General features: G+C 39.2%; 1 protein-coding gene across 3 annotated transcripts in view; it reads left to right on the top strand.

Annotated features, from left to right (window-relative positions):
• Nucleotides 1-18,995, top strand: part of SLC44A1 (solute carrier family 44 member 1) — a 157,704-nt gene that overhangs the window by 111,413 nt on the left and 27,296 nt on the right. The window contains exons 14-16 of one of the 3 annotated variants that reach the window (XM_053922060.2): nucleotides 2,741-2,977; nucleotides 4,721-4,801; nucleotides 7,792-10,163. In XM_053922060.2, coding sequence (XP_053778035.1) covers nucleotides 2,741-2,977; nucleotides 4,721-4,801; nucleotides 7,792-7,815 — 342 coding nt within the window. In that variant the 3' untranslated portion in view covers nucleotides 7,816-10,163. The other 2 variants (XM_053922062.2, XM_053922058.2) reach the window with 2 other exon arrangements.

Raw genomic sequence — 18,995 nt, 5'->3', positions numbered from 1 at the left:
GGATCCCTGTGATCATGGAAATGCCCTGTATCTTGACTGTGTCGGTCTCAGTGTCTGGCTGTGCTATTGTTCTATAGGTTTGCAAGCTGTCCTTGAAGGGAGCTGGGTAAAGGGTACTTGGGATCATTCTGTGTTTTTTCTTACAACTGCATGCAACTTCACAGTTACCTCAAATTCTATTATTTAACTTTAAAACCCTGAATTTTTCAAAAGAATACAAAAGAAAATACCCTGGCTTCCATTTCTGTGGAGCTCAATGGTTTCATGGAATGTTAAATTGCATTCGGAGGGACCTTAGCTCCTCTGGTTTAGTGGCTTGTGACTTGTGATCAGTGACTCTGAGTCTCACAGGTAAGGAGACTTAAGTCTAATAGACGTCGCAGATTCCCCCCCATAAATCTATAATAAAGAACCCAAATCTCAAGTTTCTTTGCTTCCATGTGAAATTACTTTTACCTCTATTTTATCATACTTTTTCTGATAATAATTGTGTAGTCTAGTTAGCAATTTATTTGACTTTGGATTAATAAAAATGAGAAAATGAATTATTGTAAATGCTATTTTATTGGTAAACTAAGTCTTTCAAATCAGGGGTTCCATGGGAAAAGGACACCATAAATGCAAGGTTTATGGTGGCAAAAATAAAGGAACTAAGACTGCCAGGCACTGTGTTAATGCTTTTAGAGTGCTGATTTTAACAGTTACGGGATTTATTGTGTCTCTTTGAAAGATGGAATGAAAGGCTCAGAAGGGGTATGTGAACTTACTTAGAGTCACACAACTAAGAAGTACTAACTGATTCAAAGCTCCATCTTTCTGACCTCAAAACTATAATCTTTTCCTTCCCCTTCTTTCAACCATTATCCCCCTCCTGTCTGGTCACTGTCAGTCTGTTCCATGTTTCCATGTCTGTGATTCTATTTTGTTCATTAGATTCCACCTACGGGTGAGATCATATGGTATTTGTCTTTCACCACCTGGCCTATTTCATTTAACGTAATATTGAAATTGTTTCTCACATGATAATATCCACCTTCCACCTCAACAGCTTTTCTTTCAGGATCTAGTTTTTCTGAGCCACACCTTCCACCTCTCTTTAACTTTAACATTCTAAATGTGGTTTAACTTTTAGTGACATAGTGAGAGCATAAAGAACCTCAGTCTTTCTATCGGGTGGATATCAAAAATTTGAGCAAGAGTGTAAGAAATAACTCATTCTAAAATAGCTACCAGTAAAGAAGAAAATGGGTGTGGTTAGCTGTCTATGGAAATCACCTCAGGAAAGTCACTAGCAAAGAAGAGTCGTAAGAGCTGGTCACAAAAATGGTGTGTGTGGAGGGGGGGTGGGTCTTCCAAATCGTGGACAGACCCAGATTTGCCCCTAACATCATCTGACAGGCAGATCAATTTACAGCTTAACCAGTGTATCATCTAATGCATTAAAACTTCTGGTTAAGTTCATGGTGAATGAGAGGTGCTTTGTTGTTGATAAATCGTAAAGAAAAGCCAAAAGAAGAATTCTCAGGCTGACTGTCCTCAGCACTGGACAAGGAAAGGCTGATGTAGTTCTAAAGGACTCATTTCCTTTGTTATTTAAGGCTGGGTGCTACACCAAATAATGGACTGGGCAGGAGTGTGCCTGGGATTCAGGATAACCTGTTACTGCGTTGTGTCAGTATCCAAGTATTTGCTGAGTTTTTACCTGGAAAGAGCAAGGCCATTATTTGAATGGCATCTGCTCTTCTACTTGGTGACCTTGGGCAGGTTGGCTGGCTAGCGTGTTTCTCAGTCTAAAATGAGAATGATAATGTTTGCCATAAACCATTCCTAAGGTTGTTGAAAAGCTGAAATAAAACGTCCCAAAAGAACCACAAAAAATGTGAAGTGCTGACTCTGAGTTGATGAAGCATTAGAGTAGATGGTTCTTGACAATAATCAAATTGGTTTCTTTTATTTTTATGGATTTTTTGGCAACCCCTTTTCTAAGAGATGGTCCAAATCTAAACTTCAAGGCAAATTATATTAAATTTGCCCTGAAGTTTAGATTTGGACCATCTAAAATGTATAAAAATTTAAATTATATTAAATTTGCCCCATATTCTATTTGAAATAAAATATGAAATAAAGAAAAAGCTCTTAGAGATAGATGTTTCCTGCAACATTATTTATATCTGAAAACAATATAAGTCTCCAACTGTAGGAGAATGGTTAAACAAATTTTAAATCACCCATAAAATGATATTATGTAGCTGAATAAGTATTTATGCAACATTTGTAATGATACTATACATATTAATGAAGAGCTTTTAATGATTTGTTTCTAGAATACTATTTCATAAATGTAAAAATGCTTAGGAAAAAATCCATAGCAATACCCTTAAATGTCAGCAATTTTCTTTTGATAGCTAAGAATATGCGTATTTCTTTAAAAATATGTGTACTCATCTTAAGAATTGCCACAGGTGCTAAATAAGGGAAGCTTTAGGAAACAAACATAACATTTGGAAAACTTGATTATTTTTAATGTCAACAAGGGATTTTTAAATTGCTATTACGTGATTATACATGTATAACTCTGTGTGTATGGTAAATATATGGATTATACTTTGCGATTTGAGACAGAATACTCATATGACCATCTTATAGAAGTAGGAAAAAGAATTTTAATCTGCAGAAGGTGAAGAAGCAGTGGTTTTCTATGGTAGGGTATTAAATGTGGCCTTTGTTCTCTCTGCTTCAGGTGCTGATAGTCTGCAGCACAGGTTTGGCTGGGATTATGCTGCTCAACCACCAGCAAGATTACACAGTATGGGTGCTGCCTCTGATCATCGTCTGCCTCTTTGCTTTCCTAGTCGCTCATTGCTTCCTGTCCATTTATGAAATGGTAGTGGATGTATTATTCTTGTGTTTTGCCATTGATACAAAATACAATGATGGGAGCCCTGGCAGAGAATTCTATATGGATAAAGTACTGATGGTACGTATTTCAAATGCTCTCCACTGCTTTGGGGATAAAAGTAGTAATAGAATGAAACCTGTAACACTCATAAATGAGGTTAGTCTTGGGGAAACCAGGGAAGGAGGCCCTCTTGGCGTGGATGTCACCATTTCAAAGGCTTCTGGAGCAGTACCTTTTAAGAGGCCTGAGCTCACACGATTTGATCCTGCTGCCCCCGCCTCTGCGGTTGGATGGATTTGAATTGACTCTTTAGACCCGGCTTTTAGCCCATCAGTTAGAACCTCGGACCACTGATGTTCTAAGTGCTCTTTCCTGAAGTGGGGCTCGAAGACGAAAAGCCTTATTTCCCAGATTGTAGTTAGTACCTACCTGTGTTTCTCTATCCACCACCTTTCCAAGTATCATTGCGGCCAACCCCACTAAAACTCACTATCTTAAATATGCCAGGCTGAATAGAAGGTATTTTGTGATGAATATAGATTAACAGACCCGTGACTGGTAGATTGTATTGTTTTATGTTATTACAGATTTGAACCTTTACATGGGAATTATATTCTGGTTCTTTACAGTTATGTGGCCTCTACAGTTTCACTGTATTAGAACCTCAAACTTTTTAAAAATTAAAAAACTATATTAAAATGGCTTAAATACTATCATCAGTGTCAGATGCTACAAAATTAAAGATGCTTTTTAGTAATAATACATGGCTATTAAGCTGTGAAATATTCCTATCTTAGGAGTGGATAATATTGAAGACTAAACATTAGATATATTGAAATAATTTATCTTCAGGAACATAGATTTAAATTAAACTTATTCATTTAAACTAAATAGTTAATAAATATACTAGATTCTTTTTTTTTTTCAATTGCAAAAATACCAAATGAGTTAACTGACCTATTTGGTACTAACACATCATCAACTAAATTTGGACAATGTCTAAATTCTAATTCTGACTGATTACTTTCACAATGGAATTTGGCCCGTGATAATTGCATCTCTTTTGTGATTAAGGCATTTAAGAGAAGAGTTTATTTTTGTTTTTAAGCCACTGATCAAAAGCAGAGTAAGAAGTACAGTTTCTCTCGTTTAAGTTTTCTCTGTAAGAATGACAAGAACTTTTAATGAAGAAGCTCTCTGTGAACTTTGACAGCATAGAAACATTTCCTTAGGGGCGTAATTCCACCTTCGGACCAGTACTTCTGGCCACAGGTTCTGGTTGTTACTCTGTCTTCCTGCTTTATGGAGTAATTTCAAGTCCAGATAGACTTTTTTTTTAAGTAACTTATTTATAGTTTGATAAAAACAGTATTTTGTACTCAGTAGTATCAATGCTTTCTTTTACCTTCTAGGGCTATTTTAGAGAGAAGGCTGTGGAGTAAAATGTTCTTGTTGTTCCGTTTAACCACAATAGGGAAAAAGTAAATCAAAAAATAAAAGTATATTCTAAGTATGGGAAAATAGTCTTTTTGTAAGTTAGGTATTTTCTCTTTGGGCTAGAACTAACATTATCTCTCAACATTATCATAAGTGAGATCGTCACAGTGAATGGATGGAGAAAAGATTTTATATCAACGGGTTGCTGTTTATTCCCACAAATTTAGCACCTCTTATGTCTGGTACTGAATGTTTTATTGCTGTGGTTTTAGGCCATCCATTTACCAATATTGAGTCAAATATGTGACTATTCTTTAGAATTTCTCTACCAACTGAAATGTGAAAGGACCTAAGAATCTGTGCCCTTTGGTCTCTGTTTTGCAGGAGTTTGTGGAAAACAGTAGGAAAGCAATGAAAGAAGCTGGTAAGGGAGGTGTGGCCGACGCCAGAGAGCTAAAACCGATGGTAGGTGGAGATGAGGAGGTGGCCTCCCTCCAAGAATTTCACTTTCACTTCCTTTCTCTCTCTGTCTTCACTGACTGCACTGCTTCTGGAGAAGCTTTTGTTATCTGTATCACCCAGGACGTGCTGCTCTTTCTGTTTGTGTGTTTACCCATCACTTGGATGGCTGAATTGTTATCACAACTGAGACCACCTTCTGTAAAAGTAAGCTGAAAGGAACACAGCATTGTCACAATGAAGAGTGGTCACAGCAGCATAGGGGATATTCTTGTCCCTAAGGTGATATTTGTTGGGTTTTTTCTTTTCTTTTTTAACTGTCAGTGGCTAGTTTTCATTGGGCTGAATGTTTGGTTGTGTGCTGGAACTGACAGTTTGATTGTTATCATTTGGAAGGTGATAATAGCAATTCCTTTCAACTTGCTAAAATCCATATTCCCTCATTTTTTAACATTGGTTTGTTTACATTGCTGTCTTCTCCCCTTTGCTGACTTTTTCTTCTGTTGCCTGGATTGTACTTTCTTTGTTTTTTAAGCTATTTTCAGTAGCAAACAAATCTATTTTCATCAATACCCACATTTCCCACTAAATAAGACAGCCTGGCCTTCACCACCCTCAGCTGAATTGTAAGAAGGATAAATTACCTCTGGTCAGTGACACATATATTCCACTTTTATTTGAGGGGGAGGGGAGAAGCAACTTATCAGTGTAGGAGAACCCGAAGCTGCTTTTCCCATAGATGTCTCATCACCACCTAACAACAGATGTTTCTAACATACATTCATCTAATTACTACTTATTTTACGAATGTATTATTTTTAAATGGCATGTTTATTTCAAAATATTATATATCACTGCCTATATCCCTAAACAGTTCATTTTAAATACTGCGACTTCTGATTGCATATAATGTCCAAAAGTATGAGGTAAAGACTTTCTCTTCTTCTTTATACTATAATAAATGGTTTGATTTATCATTTTCCAACTTAAGAAATATATAGAACTAGCCCATTGAAGTATTTAAGAGTAAAGGAAATGGGTTCGTTTAAGGGGAGTGAGGGAGACTATATATGTATATGGAAAATAATTTCATATCCAACCTAAATTAGAGTCTCAGCAGAATGTTCAGATATAAACCCTTTCCTCTGTAAACCCCTTCCAGTACCTATTTTGCTAATGCTCTTAATAGCTTTGATGATAATAAAGTAAAATATCAATGTTCAGATTCCCAAAGCACAGATCACTCTAATCATAAGTAAAGAGATGCAGACAATGGTTATGACCCTTAGTTTAAAGTGTACATTAGCCGGAACTTGATTGAGTGGGCAAGAGACACCATTCAGCAATCCCTCCAGTCAGGTGCCTTGCCTCCTACCCCTTCTTTCTGACCCCCTCTTCTTCATGCAGGCCAGGGCGGTAGCATTGAAGGTTCTGAGAGCCCTGTGGTGGCATGGAAAAGTGAGGAAGACTTCTTTCTTGCTGCTACTTCATTGTCCTAATTATTCAGGAACTCAGGTTCCAAGACTGAGACTTAAAAAACAGATATAGAAAACCTTAAAATGTAAACCATCCTTTCCCCCCTTTCCTGTCTTTCCAGTGGTGGAAGCTTCCATTAAATTATTGTACAGTAATATGCATTTAAAGAAAGGGAGAGAAATATTTGGAGATTTAGGACTCACCAGTTTGACCATGAATTGGCATGTCGTTCTGTATTCTTAAGGCAAAGACCGATGGATTGTGGTAGACCAAAATGGAAGTGTACCTTCTCTTACCTAAACCCCTAATTCATAATTAATAATACTAGGAGAATTGCCCAGGTTATGTGGCATTCTACCAGAAGCCAAAAACTCTAGAAAGATTTTATCCTAATATTACTTTCCCTTACCTCAAACAATGCATTAAAATCTTCATTCAGTCTTCACTTCTATATTTTTGTTGTTCATCAGTTCATTGCTTGCAAATGAGTGGCAAGTCCCCAAATACCTCTTCCATGTGCATTGATTGTTCTTCTGGTGCTTTGGACATGGTAGCATTTGGTCCCTAAGAATGATGTTTTCTGAGTGGTTAAAAAACTCCTCAGGGGAGAAGAGTGAAATGTTGCTCACAAGGTAGTTAAATTTTTTAAGCACATGGCCCCTCTAATGCTTATCTCTTTCCTACAGTATGCGTGGTAAGAGTTGACCCCTACTACCCCCACCATCGTGTATGTGTCCCTAACGAATTACCTGAGAAACTCCCCACTAACGCTTGGGAATTGGTAGAATTTGTATTGCTTCTTTGTATTTGCGTGGTTCACTTCACATTATTCCCATAGATGAAAGTTCTTCACAGCGTGTCATACCTAGTTTGCCATATCTGTAGAGACACTGCTGTTCGAGTTCACTGTCTGTCTTCCTTCTTAATGGGATATTTTAATTTAGGGTTTATTTTTAGCCTATAGAATAATGCTCAGGAAAATGAGGTTTTAAATTCTCCTTTTGACAGACAGGGGGATCATTGAACTGTATATAAATATTCCCAGTTGTCCATTGGACATTTTTTTTTTTTTTGGAGAGAGAAAGAGAATGAGATAGAGAGAGATCCTACTTGTTAAGGAAACTTTATAGGTTTGTGAGGTCTCTCTCTAAATCTTTGAAAATGATTTAGAGAAATTTACCAAATGTGATAGAGAGGTTTAAGAAAGAGACATCTGGCCATCTGCTTGTGCAGGAGAAAAATCTACAGAGGAAAGGGAGAAAAAAAACCTGGCCACCATAGCCGCTTAGACCAGAGAAGTACGCTCTGCATATCCCAAAGATGATCCAGACTGGCAATGTGATTGCCACCGTCCATATGAATTTCAGCCCCTGCAACGTAGTTTCAGGGGAGAAGGATTCTCAGTTCATTTCGCCTTGTTGCTGTTTGTGATCATCCATCTGTGTATTTGTAACATCGTTCATAATCCCCTTCTATTGGTAATTGTCTAAGATTATACTCTGTATGACTTTGTTTTCTAGGCTTCGGGAGCAAGTTCTGCTTGAACCTAGCTGACCGTATGGAACCCATTGACATTCCAAAACAATATATACACATAACTATGTATCTGTGTGTGTGGGTGTGTGTATATATGTATATGTATGTGTGTATATATATGTATATGTATATACACACACACACATAATCAGCCAAAATCAGAGAAAAGGAACAGGGATTTAATACCTTTTTTACGCTTATTTTTGTCAAACATGTACTCCTTTCATACGGGTGGCTTTTACAAGGCAACTGCCGTCATCTAATGTTTTCAATTGTAATTGTCTTAATGGAAATGTTAAGATTCATATCTGATTAACATTTTTAAGAACTTAGAGGAGATTTTTAACTTTAGTTATTTAACCTAGGTAAAATTATTGTACCGAATTCTCTGTCTAAAGTGTATCGGGGTGATTTCCCTGACGTGTACATAAAATCAAGATCCTATTTCACTGCAGCCTAAGCGCTAGTGGGACAAGACTAGGCATATGCTGTCCGGGAAATAAGGAACTACTCCAATCAGTTTTCCCCAATCAAAGAAGCCATGTCATTTTTATTTTTAAAAACACACAAGTGGGCCCCATATGGGAAGTTTCATAACTGCTCACTCATGCATTTGTCAGCCAACATGAAGAAGTAACCAACTCCTCAGGTATTTGTAGTTTACCCTAATGCTTCTATAAGAGAGTAGGTAAAAAAGAAAAGGGTAGATAATCTTTCTTATGCAAACTTTTTTCTTATGGTTTGTCTTTCATTTTTGTCTTTAGTAGCATCTTTCACACATTTTGTGCCTGATTTGAAAGGAAGCTGGAGCACCCAATGAGTATAGCCTTTAAGTTTCTGTGTATTGACCTGCAGACAAAGTTAAAGCTGGGTGGGATACGGAAGGGAGAGAGACAAGCAACACAGAGCATTGAAAAGTCCAGTTGTGGGCTTCTGCTCCAGAGGGACGTGAGCGGGTTAGGGCTGAAGAGCCGTTTTATTCAAACGTTTGCTATGAAATCTGATAACAGGCTGGCAGGTGCTCCTCTCCTTGGCAGTTCATGAAGTATCCAGAATCCTACAATGTTTAACTGAAGAATTGATCGATGTTCTGATGCTCAAGTGTTGAACTTTTTTGTTTGTTTGTTGGTTTGGGGCTGGGTTATGGGGTTTTTTTAAATTATTATTCCTGAAGCTTACCAGATATGAATGGCTAATATTCCATTGTTCTGCTTATTGTAATGGTGAATGCTTTAAGATAAAAAAAGTGTAATTTGCTAAGAATAATTCATGATCTGTTTATGCGATAACTCCTTTTTGTTACAATTTTTTTAAAAAAGGCTATTTTTGTTAATGTAAAGTAACTATTTCAGAGCAAATTTTTTAAACTTATTGCACTAAATACAGGCTCTGTACAAAAAAAAAAAAAAGCCTCAGCATTTTATCATTCCATGGAAGGACACTCTTTTGAAAGAAAGCATTGCTTCCTACCAGAATGAGACAGCGAATTAGACCGGTATTAGGGAAATGCATACAATTAATGTCAGTAGGGCTTACTGAGCAGCTGTTTGCTAATGTGCTTCCTTTCAAAGGGCTGGACCTTTAAATTGCTGCAAAAGGTAAATTGTATTATTTTTTAAGTATTCGTGTTCTTTAGCTAGGCTAAAATTTGCTAAATGCCTTGGTTTCTTTTCAAAGTTCATGTAATATTTCTGACTTTTCAGAATATCTGTAATGAGAGTCTGAATTTTTTTTTTTTTTAAGAAAACACACAGTTCAGAGCTCATGTCTTGGCAAAATCTGGGAAACCAACATTGTGAAAGTAACTATTTTGCAACAATAATTCTCCAGAAGTTAACATCTAACACTGACAAACTGTATCATTGTACTCTTTTATATCAGTTGAAAGGAATAAATATAATTATGTAACTAACAATTATCCAAATAGGTGAGAGAGCAAATCATCTGAGAAAAGTCAGAATCCCCTCTGTTCCACAGCCCCACAAATTATGGACATTAAGAAACACTGGGAACTAAATTTGGGATTGGCAAAAAAGCTGGAAGATGGGTATCAAAACAGAAGACATTTCAGGAGCTAGCTCTTTTAGGAGGTGTCCTTCCAAAGTGACCTGATGGAAGTCCTGAATTTGGAAATCAGGTCCTACTCACTCGGACAAGCCAGCATCATGGACTCATGCTGCTCCCTGTTCCATATGCTCACAATCTCAACTATTTGGAAGCCACCAGGAATGCTTTCTAATTATCATTTGCAACTAGAACTGTAATCAGAAAGAAATTTTGTATTTTTGTATGACTCGATTGTGTGCCATTTTCTATAACAGGTCCTGTTTTACAAATAAATTTTGTTTTACTAACATTGTGTTTAGAAACTATGATCTATGTGTAACCATGTCATTTGAGTTCCAAATTAATTGCCAGGCTGTTTCCCCGGAGTAAACTTCTGTGCCCTATCGGTAGATGTGTGCAGATGTACATACGTTACACAGGCACACACAGAGAGAGATATTTGATATATGTAATATCACTCTCACAAGCTGCATTCTCTGATCCGTTTTATAACGCCTCGCACAGGCTTTTTTTTTTTTTTTTCTTTCCAGCAGTATTTAAATGCTGTGAGGTTATGTTTGGATACTCCTGCTGCCTCTTTCATCCATTGCGAGTCATTCCCAGCTGGCTGTGGGCCGGCTGCCTCGTTGCTATTCACACTCACTGCCTCCGACTTCTGCCCAAGTGAGAAGAATAGGTGAAAAACAAAAATTATCTGTGAAATGGGGCTACCTGAAAAATTTTATAAACCACTGACTTTGTGTTGTGGATTTTTGTCTCTTCCTGTGGCGGATCTTCACGGTTGCATTCAGGACTCCCCTTAACGTCCTCTACTGTCAATCGTGGCCGTGGGGACCACAGTAGTACTGTGGTTTCTGCCATCACATAATCAAGGCTCCGGTGCATGATTTGGAGTTCCTAGGCTCCTGCCTCAAGAGTAAACTCTGCTGTCCTGGAATATGGAAGGGAAAAGGATACATTTCTGTATAAATTTAAGGAGATCCATCTTTTATGGGAAACTTACCAGTGCTTCCGGTAAACATTAGGAATTTGGGGCATTGAAATTGTATAATCCTTGCGTGGGTGAGCAGAACTCAAGGTCGGTCGTTGCTTTGAACCGTTTAACGCAATGCTTAACATTCAGGGTGAAAGCTTTTATGCTATCCTATAGCATGATTAAGTCCTAAGTTACTGCGGTGTAAGTGGCTCAGCTGTGTTTTGGTCCTAACTGTTTTCCATCATGGTTAAGGAACAGGCAGTCACTGAGTCTATTCCAAAATTATGCTGGAAATAAGTTTTTCCTTTGTAGAGATGCTTGTCTACTCTTACTTTTTTCTTTTTCTTTTTTTTTTTTTCAGCAAAGGGCATTAAGCTGCCAATTCCCAATACCACTGGCCTTGGTATCTGCCAAGGGCTCCCTTGTCTTCCTAGGGCAGTTACAGGAGTAGTGAGGAAGGGGCCCCTTCCTTTACCCTGGTCCTGAGCTGCTTTGAACCAGAGTAATACTTCTCTCACCCCCTTCCTCAGAACAGCTAAGGGAACTGCAGGCACCAAATACTCACGAGGCCGTATCATTGCCCCTGAGGCTTCAACCATTTCCCCGGTGCACCACTACTAGCCACTAAAGGCCATTCCAGGAGGTAGCCCTCCCTCATCTGCAGAGTAGAATTCTGGGATCAGCTCCCGAACCAGAGATGCCAATTATAATGACCTGAACATTATTTTATTTTTGGTCAGTAACCTTCTCGTTTGAATTCTGGGAATTTCCAGTAGCCTTAACATAGCCTCTGAGAAGTTGTCTTCAGAAAGGTCTTTACGCTTTCACCTTTCAGTAAGGAAGTTCTCCACTGCCTTTTTACTGCAACCTAAAGAACATCCCCAGTCCAGAGGCTTATCAGCGTATCTGCCACAGTTCATTTCTGTGCTGTTCTCAGACATTCCATCTGACAGACATGAGTGCACTGTGATGGTTTGCCTCCAGTTAAGATGTGGTCCTTGAATACGTATCGGAAAATTGAGGGTTCATAAGTAAATGCATAAAGCAGAGGTTTGTATATTATGTATTCATAGCATAGAATGCCTTTTGCTTTAAATGCATATTCATGCACCTGTGTACTAGGGATGCGTGTTAGCCCTTTTGAAAAGAGGCACCATTCAGACACAGCCACTGCTATTGGAATTAGCTCATCTTTGTTCAGTGGCATGCAGCCCAAGTTCTGAAGAAGCAGTCTCGACTGTGCCAAGAGAAAATCTAAAGCTAACAAACCTAACAACAGCACGAAAGGCTAAACATGTTGTATACGCATATACATTTAAAATAGTCTCCTTTCTCCCATTCAGGTTCCATAGATGGGAGCCAAATTTTTATTCTCCAAGGGGAAATTTTTAATCTAAGAATTCAATCTTTGAAAACACCTTTCTTATAAAAAACTTTAAAGTTTTTCAACTTGAGCATTTCCGTGGAAAACCTTTCTTTTCTGTAGAAACCCCATCGTACTCTTCCTCCTCGTCCTGATTTTCAGGGGTGTGAAACCAGACCAAGACATAGCCTCTTGGCTATGTATTTATTGCAGGACAGTGACCGCTTCTGTAAATTACGTGGGCAGGACTCAAGTGTGATGCTTTATGAAGGCATTCATTCGTAAAATTGCGGAAAAGAGAGGGAATTGTTAGGGACCCAAATGTTAGGCTATTTTATTCAGTCTTACAACGTCAGTGAGTTCGGAATAGTAAAGCTTTCAGGCTGCTTGTAGTCTAGTTAAGAGCGAGCTGAACATGAAAACCTTGCAGTTCCCAAGTGTTTCAGAAGTTTTTCACTTTTATTTGCTGAAGCCTGAATTTACTATTTGATATTCAAAAGCAGGTTCTTCATCTTTTACAAAGACATGGGCCCCTTTGAGAAGCTTCAGAAAGCAATAGACCATCTCTCCAATGCACGTGTCCCATCTGTGAATACTTAAGATGCTAATAAGAATTTCAGGGCCCTTCCACTGCCCGCTCTCACCCCACTGTCCCCTCAGGGCCTAATGAGCACAAGTCAAAGGCGTTTCTAAAGTTGGTTTGATCATGTGTTTTGAAATACGGTAGTGATTAAGCCTCTACCGAAGATATTTTTAAGATGGTACTTACCAACGTCTGACCTGAAGTCATTTTTATAACTAGAAGACTTTGATTTAGTGCTGGCTTTAGAAATAGAAACCACACTAATCTGAATGCATAACAAGATTGTCCACACTGAATCTCCAAGACATAAGATTTCATTCCTTGGAGGCGTGAGGGTGCATGTGTCTGGTGGACAGAGGTGGATTTTTGGCAAGGTACCAAATTATTCGCAGTGGACAAGAAAATCCAAGAAGAAACGAATAGGAAATCCTGTAATTTTCCATCTACCAGAACACTGGATATTTTTACATCGTAGCTCAGATATGAAGTGTGCTGTAGTGTTATCAGTAGGTTACCGTCCGAAAATATATCCGTCAGCATGATGAGAACAGTTGATGATAAATTAGCAAACTCGGTGTAGTCTAGCAGTTGATAAGAGTTGTTGTCGTGGAAAGTTGGAAGAGCAGATGCTGGGGGTAGGAATTCAAAAGGGGTTGTTTTCCTCTCCACATAAATCAAGATGTTCCTGCGGTGAGTGTTTCTCAGTCCCCTCTAGAGCAGCCTTGGACTACTCCCAACGGGGCTGTGCCTCCACTCACCACCCCCTCTTTTTTCTGTGGGGAGCACATGAATTTCTTCCTATCTGGACCTTACTATTAGGGAAGGGTGCGGTGCCGACAGGGAGAATTCTCAAGGCCCCTGAAAGAGCTGGCAGAAATCCTTAAAGGAGTTGGAATTTCTTTTAACATTTGGGTCGTTACTGAACGGTCAGATATCACACCATTACCTACATTTTCAAGCTCAAGAAAGCATAGGAAATCCCATCCCTGGCTGGTGAGGAAAGGAGGAAAGTCAGCTCCCTACCCCTCACCCATCCCCAGAAGAGCTTTAATAAACCAACCACAGGAGCAAATGCAGAGACCACAGGTGGAAATTCCCCTATCGGGTGGGAAAGGGCCTAAGTCCAGTGTATGTATCTACATTTGATAGGTCCTTTTGTCGTAGAAGTGTATGATTTAAAACAGAATGTCCTGACCTTCATGTGTGAATCCACCCATCCCATTGGTTAGAGAATTCATCTGAGAGAGTTATTTTTTGAGGAATATGTGTTAAGCCATTCCGTGTAAGGAAAAGGAAGCCTGGAAAAGAAGAGAAATAAATGGGCACGGGTCTCGGGTGAACGTTAGTGCCAGCATCCTCAGACCAGTCTGTCTGCCACAGGAATGGGACAAAACTAAGAGCTCTGGAGCTGGTGATTGGGCACAGACTGGGTTCCAGGCGGCTGTGCTCAGAACTTCTCTTGGGCCCCGCTTGTTGTCGCTAGTTTTGATTTTCCGAGAAAGACATCACATGGGGAAAGTTCTACTATATTGCCTTAGGTGAGGTTTTCTGATTTCTTCCTTCCTATAAAAGGGTACTGGGGGCTCCATAATGAAAAGAAGTCTCAATTGTACTATCTCAAAATATTCTTGGCCACTGACAGCGCTTCAAACTGGTCCTGTAGCCAATGAAGGCAGTTCAGTGGGTTATTAGCTGATAGGATTACAGGAGTAAAAATCTTTGCAACTAACAAACAAAAAGGTGGGATGATAAGTATGGAAGGTACCTAACAAAATGATGGAAGCTCTGAAAAAACAACCAAAGACAAAAGTGTACCTTCTGAAGACCAAAGGTCTGACTTTAAGTGTTTGCTGACACAGCCTCTCTGAGCTCCTGGAGTTTAGGATAAAGCTCCTAGAATAAGGCAGCCAAGCTTCACAGACCAGTCAGTGCAGTAGGGACCGCTCAGGCCTTCACATTCAGTGCCAGGCCCAGCCCAGCATATGGGTTGACGTGAACAGAAAACACACCGGTGGGTCTGCATGTCCCACTGCCGTGCAGTCCAGCATGATAAGTGTGTTGTGGTGCCGCATATTTCTCAATCCGATGCGTTTTTGGTCGTTTTATTTCCCCATGTGCATTCTCTTCCTTAGTGTCAAAGTGAATTTCGTATCATGTCTTGTCTTTGTCCATTAAGAACTGTGGGATCACCGGTACGCTTTCCGTGAGTTCACTAGTTCAAGACCTTTCCTCTTAGCGTTATTTCGAGTTTTTCCTTACTGCAGTGTCACTACGCTGTATTCGGGTGGGGAAACACACACGTAGGTGCTGGAACATGCCCCGCGGACACGGTCGTAGCCCTAGTATTTGTGACTTGTCGTTGTTGACGCCGCGCACACTTTACAGACAGAGCATTGTGCTCTCGGAGGACTTTAAAAATATGTACGTTAAGCAATTAACTTTCTGGAGTTACCGAATCTTGCTGGGAAATTAACTTCCAAGAGCTCTGAATTGGATGGAATTCCATTCAGCTTCGGAGTGCAATGAGCCTATGGGAAATGGAGCTTTGAAATGTTTTACTTGTGCAGAAATATGAACTAGAAAAAAAAAGTGCTGGTCTAATGCTAAGTTTTCTCTGTGTACTGACGCAGTTGCCAGAATTATAATGAGAACTGTATTTTAGTCTAACACATGTATAGAATTTTTTATGTAATAAATAAAATTTTGTAGGAAAGAATGTCATTGTCTGCTGTGTTGTGACACTTTCCCATGCCTGGGGTGGCGATTAACAGTATAGGGGAGGAAAACAGTTTTCCACCTACCCTTCTGAGTTCTTAGCTCAGACCTCTGTAGTCAAAGACAGATTAATGAGAGAAAAACACACACATTTATTAACATGTGTACATGGGAGATACCCAGGGAGAAATAAGCAACTCCCGGAGGTGACTTAGAACTCAAGTTTAAATACCATCTTAATAGGGAACGGGGAGAGTAAATGATTTTTAGGAAAGATGAATGGGCCCTTAGAAGATAGCTTTTGAGAAAGTTTGTCCCTGTGTGGTGTCAACTTCTAGTCTCCTCTCCTGTGATAAGAATCAGTGTTGCCTGGTGGATGAAACTCCCAAGAAGGGCATTGATGACAACCTAACTCCTTTTGGAGGATCTGTCTTTAGGCAGATAAGGAGCATTCAGAGAAAGTGTCTCCCTGCATTTGCTATTTTTCCAGTGCCTACAGCTCAAAATAATCAATATACCAAAGCAGCATTGTTTTTTTGAGGTGGCATGTCCCAAACTCCTGCGGTCGTATTTTGGGGGTGGTATATTCTGCTACTCTTCAACAGAAAGTAGTCGTGAGTAGCATCTCGGTTTCAAATGTGGTCAGTATGCTGCAAGGAAACCCTGGAATTTCCCAGCTATTCCCTTCTAGCATGGCCTAGGGGCCTTGAAGTATGAAATGTAAATGTACTGAAAACTAATTTCCGAGGGACCAAGTTCATCCACTGCCCAGCCAGGCTTCCTAGCTGGAGTCAGTCATCTTGTGTAAGCTAAGGTTACAACTGAACTCAATCACCAAGCAGAGTAGAAAAGCCTGTTAGATAAGGTTTACCTCGGAAGACGCTTGTGCTGGGTGGCCTGCACGTATATCGAAGCGTACATCTGTGCTGAATTAGTGGGTTCATGAAACTTTGGCCATAATGTAGGCAGTAGCTGTGCTTCATTGAAGTTTGGAAAAATCCAGTGTGTTTAATCTAGTTTCAAGGATCTTGGGGCTGAAGGAAAGGGTGTTATGAGGTAAAAGACTTTTGGCGATACCAGTAAACCTCTCCTGAGCTGTTCTGTAATTTGGGGTTTTCCCTGAGAGGTTGCTGTACAGAGTGCCCTTTATCACCAAATGTGAGTGATTCCCAGATCACAGCCCTGGGGGTTTCTCTACACCATCTTGCCAAAAGGACTTGTTACAGAACATTTGTGAGGTGTCCTCACACACCAGAGGTGTCTGAGATACTGAAGAACCTTAACTGGTCCAGACTCTTAATTCTTTGGGGCGGGGTTGGGCAGTGATTCTGATGCTGATGTACACAATGTATAGCTATAGAGACCATCTAGTGATGAAAGAGCTTGTTGAAAAGCCTCACATCTCCTGTAGTTACCCAGAATTCTTCTGTCTTTTTGGCTATTCAATCTCAAGTTTTAGAAAATAAAGAAAAACTTAGAGGATTTCTTTTACGAAGCATACTATTTGTGCCCTCTAGATTTATATGCAGTTATGATTGAAATTTGAGCTTCTTCGAATTGCTGTATAGCTCCTACCTCTTGCAGGTGTTGAGAGGTATGGAAAGAGCCCAGTATCTTAATGAGGTGGTTTGGCTGTATAGCCTTGAACGAGTTTGCTGTGGGACTATCCCATAAGACCACGCCTCCTCACATTATTACGTATTTTACTTGTGGCAAGTACAGTGGAAGCAAGAAATGCTTTGTGCCTTTAATTTGACACTGTGCATTTACTGTCCAAAGCCTAAGAAAAATAATTTACAGGGTGCACCTAGCTTAAAGTTAGGATTCCAGAAAATGCAGAGCTAAGCTATTAGACCATGGCCTGGGCTTATCAGCAATTTCAGTAGAAGTCTTAAAGCTCTCTAGGTAGTTACAAGCTCCCCAGCTAGGTACTGTGGACTGAAGAGGCGACAGTAAGGGATTGCCTTCAAGGCAAAACTAAAGGGCTGTCAGCCTTCCAAACTCACCTTACATCCTATAACCTTACACTGGGGCACAGGGTATTAGGGGGTTTGTGTTTGGTGTAATTCTCCATCTGCTGGAAAGGATTCTCAAAGCTCACCCCCAAATAAAACAATTTTAACACAAAAATAGAAATTGAATTTAAAAAACAGGCAAGTGAAAACTGAGAAAAGGAAATTAGCTGCATAAGGAAACCTAGGCTGAGCATAAAAGTGAACTTTAACTTTTCTGTCAGTCCTGAAGGGTACATAGTGTTACACCTAATAAAAAGAAGCATTGAATTGAACTTCAACAGGAGGGACTGGAGAGGCATTAAAAATGATGTAAGTAATATTTAATGACTTAGAATAATGTCTACAATGCAATCCATGAAAAAGGGGATAAAGCAGTTTTTATAGCATGATCTCATTTATGTAAAGTCATATTTGTATACAGTTTTAAATGACAAAACATATGACAGATGCTCTCTTAACCAATTCTGTAGGCACCAGTAGTTGATGGGTTAATTGAAAATTTTGGTTAAGGGAGAAAATCACTATAAATGGAACATTTTAAAAACCTACAAGTAAGTATTCATTGGCCAATCCTTGACACAGGTATAACCATTTTTTTTGTGACTGTTTAGCTCCTCTGAAGTTGTCTGTTGTCTTTTTTGCATTAACCACACCAATACTGCCCCCCCCCAAAATATAAAAATGTGAAATACTGATTTCTTTAGAATGGGTCAAGAATTCAGAAATGCTTATGAAGCCAACTGAGCATAGACTCCCAGATTTTTATAATTTCTTTCCAATGTGTATAATTCTCATGCATACATAGTTCGAGAGTAATATATTTCGTGTCTGAAGTCTTTCCAAAGCATTCAACTTAGTGTTCATAGAAATTACTCTCTTCATGCTCATTTTTATCAATACTGAAATGAGTACACCATTAGAATTTAACGACTTCCCCTGGTGTTATATGTTGGAATAAACACGCCTGCTAAGCACAGTCCGCCGATGCTCAGAACAGGACACAGGCCCTGAGTGTAGGGCCCGCTTCGGAACGTCCAGCCTGCTGTGGGCATCGGCTGGTTCGGTCTACAGAGGGCTGGAGACTGTCCGCTAATCTGAGGGTTAAGCACAAGTCAGCTAAAAAAGGCCACCCTTTTTACATCAAGATAAGAATTACAGTTACATCTGTGTTATGGGATTATGGATAGTTTGATTATTTAAATTTTTTGTATCTGTATGTTTAAAGTATTCCTGTATATTTTTTAATATGAAAAAATATACTTACATTAAGGAGAAAATAGCCATATTAAATACAATAAAGTAACAGTAACTAAACCCACGTAATAAAAGGACAATGGAGTAGAAGAGAGTGTTCCCAAAACAAATTCTACTATTTGTAACGATGCGATAAAAGCTAAGGGTACACCTCAGATAAATTAGAAAGCAAAGAATCCATTTAATAAATGGTGTTTAGGACCATTGCCTTTCAG

The sequence above is a fragment of the Desmodus rotundus genome, chromosome 1 (assembly GCF_022682495.2).
Source record: "Desmodus rotundus isolate HL8 chromosome 1, HLdesRot8A.1, whole genome shotgun sequence".
NCBI lineage: Eukaryota > Metazoa > Chordata > Mammalia > Chiroptera > Phyllostomidae > Desmodus > Desmodus rotundus.
The sequence above is the reverse complement of the archived record's forward strand: the minus strand, read 5'-3'. Positions and strand labels throughout refer to the sequence as shown.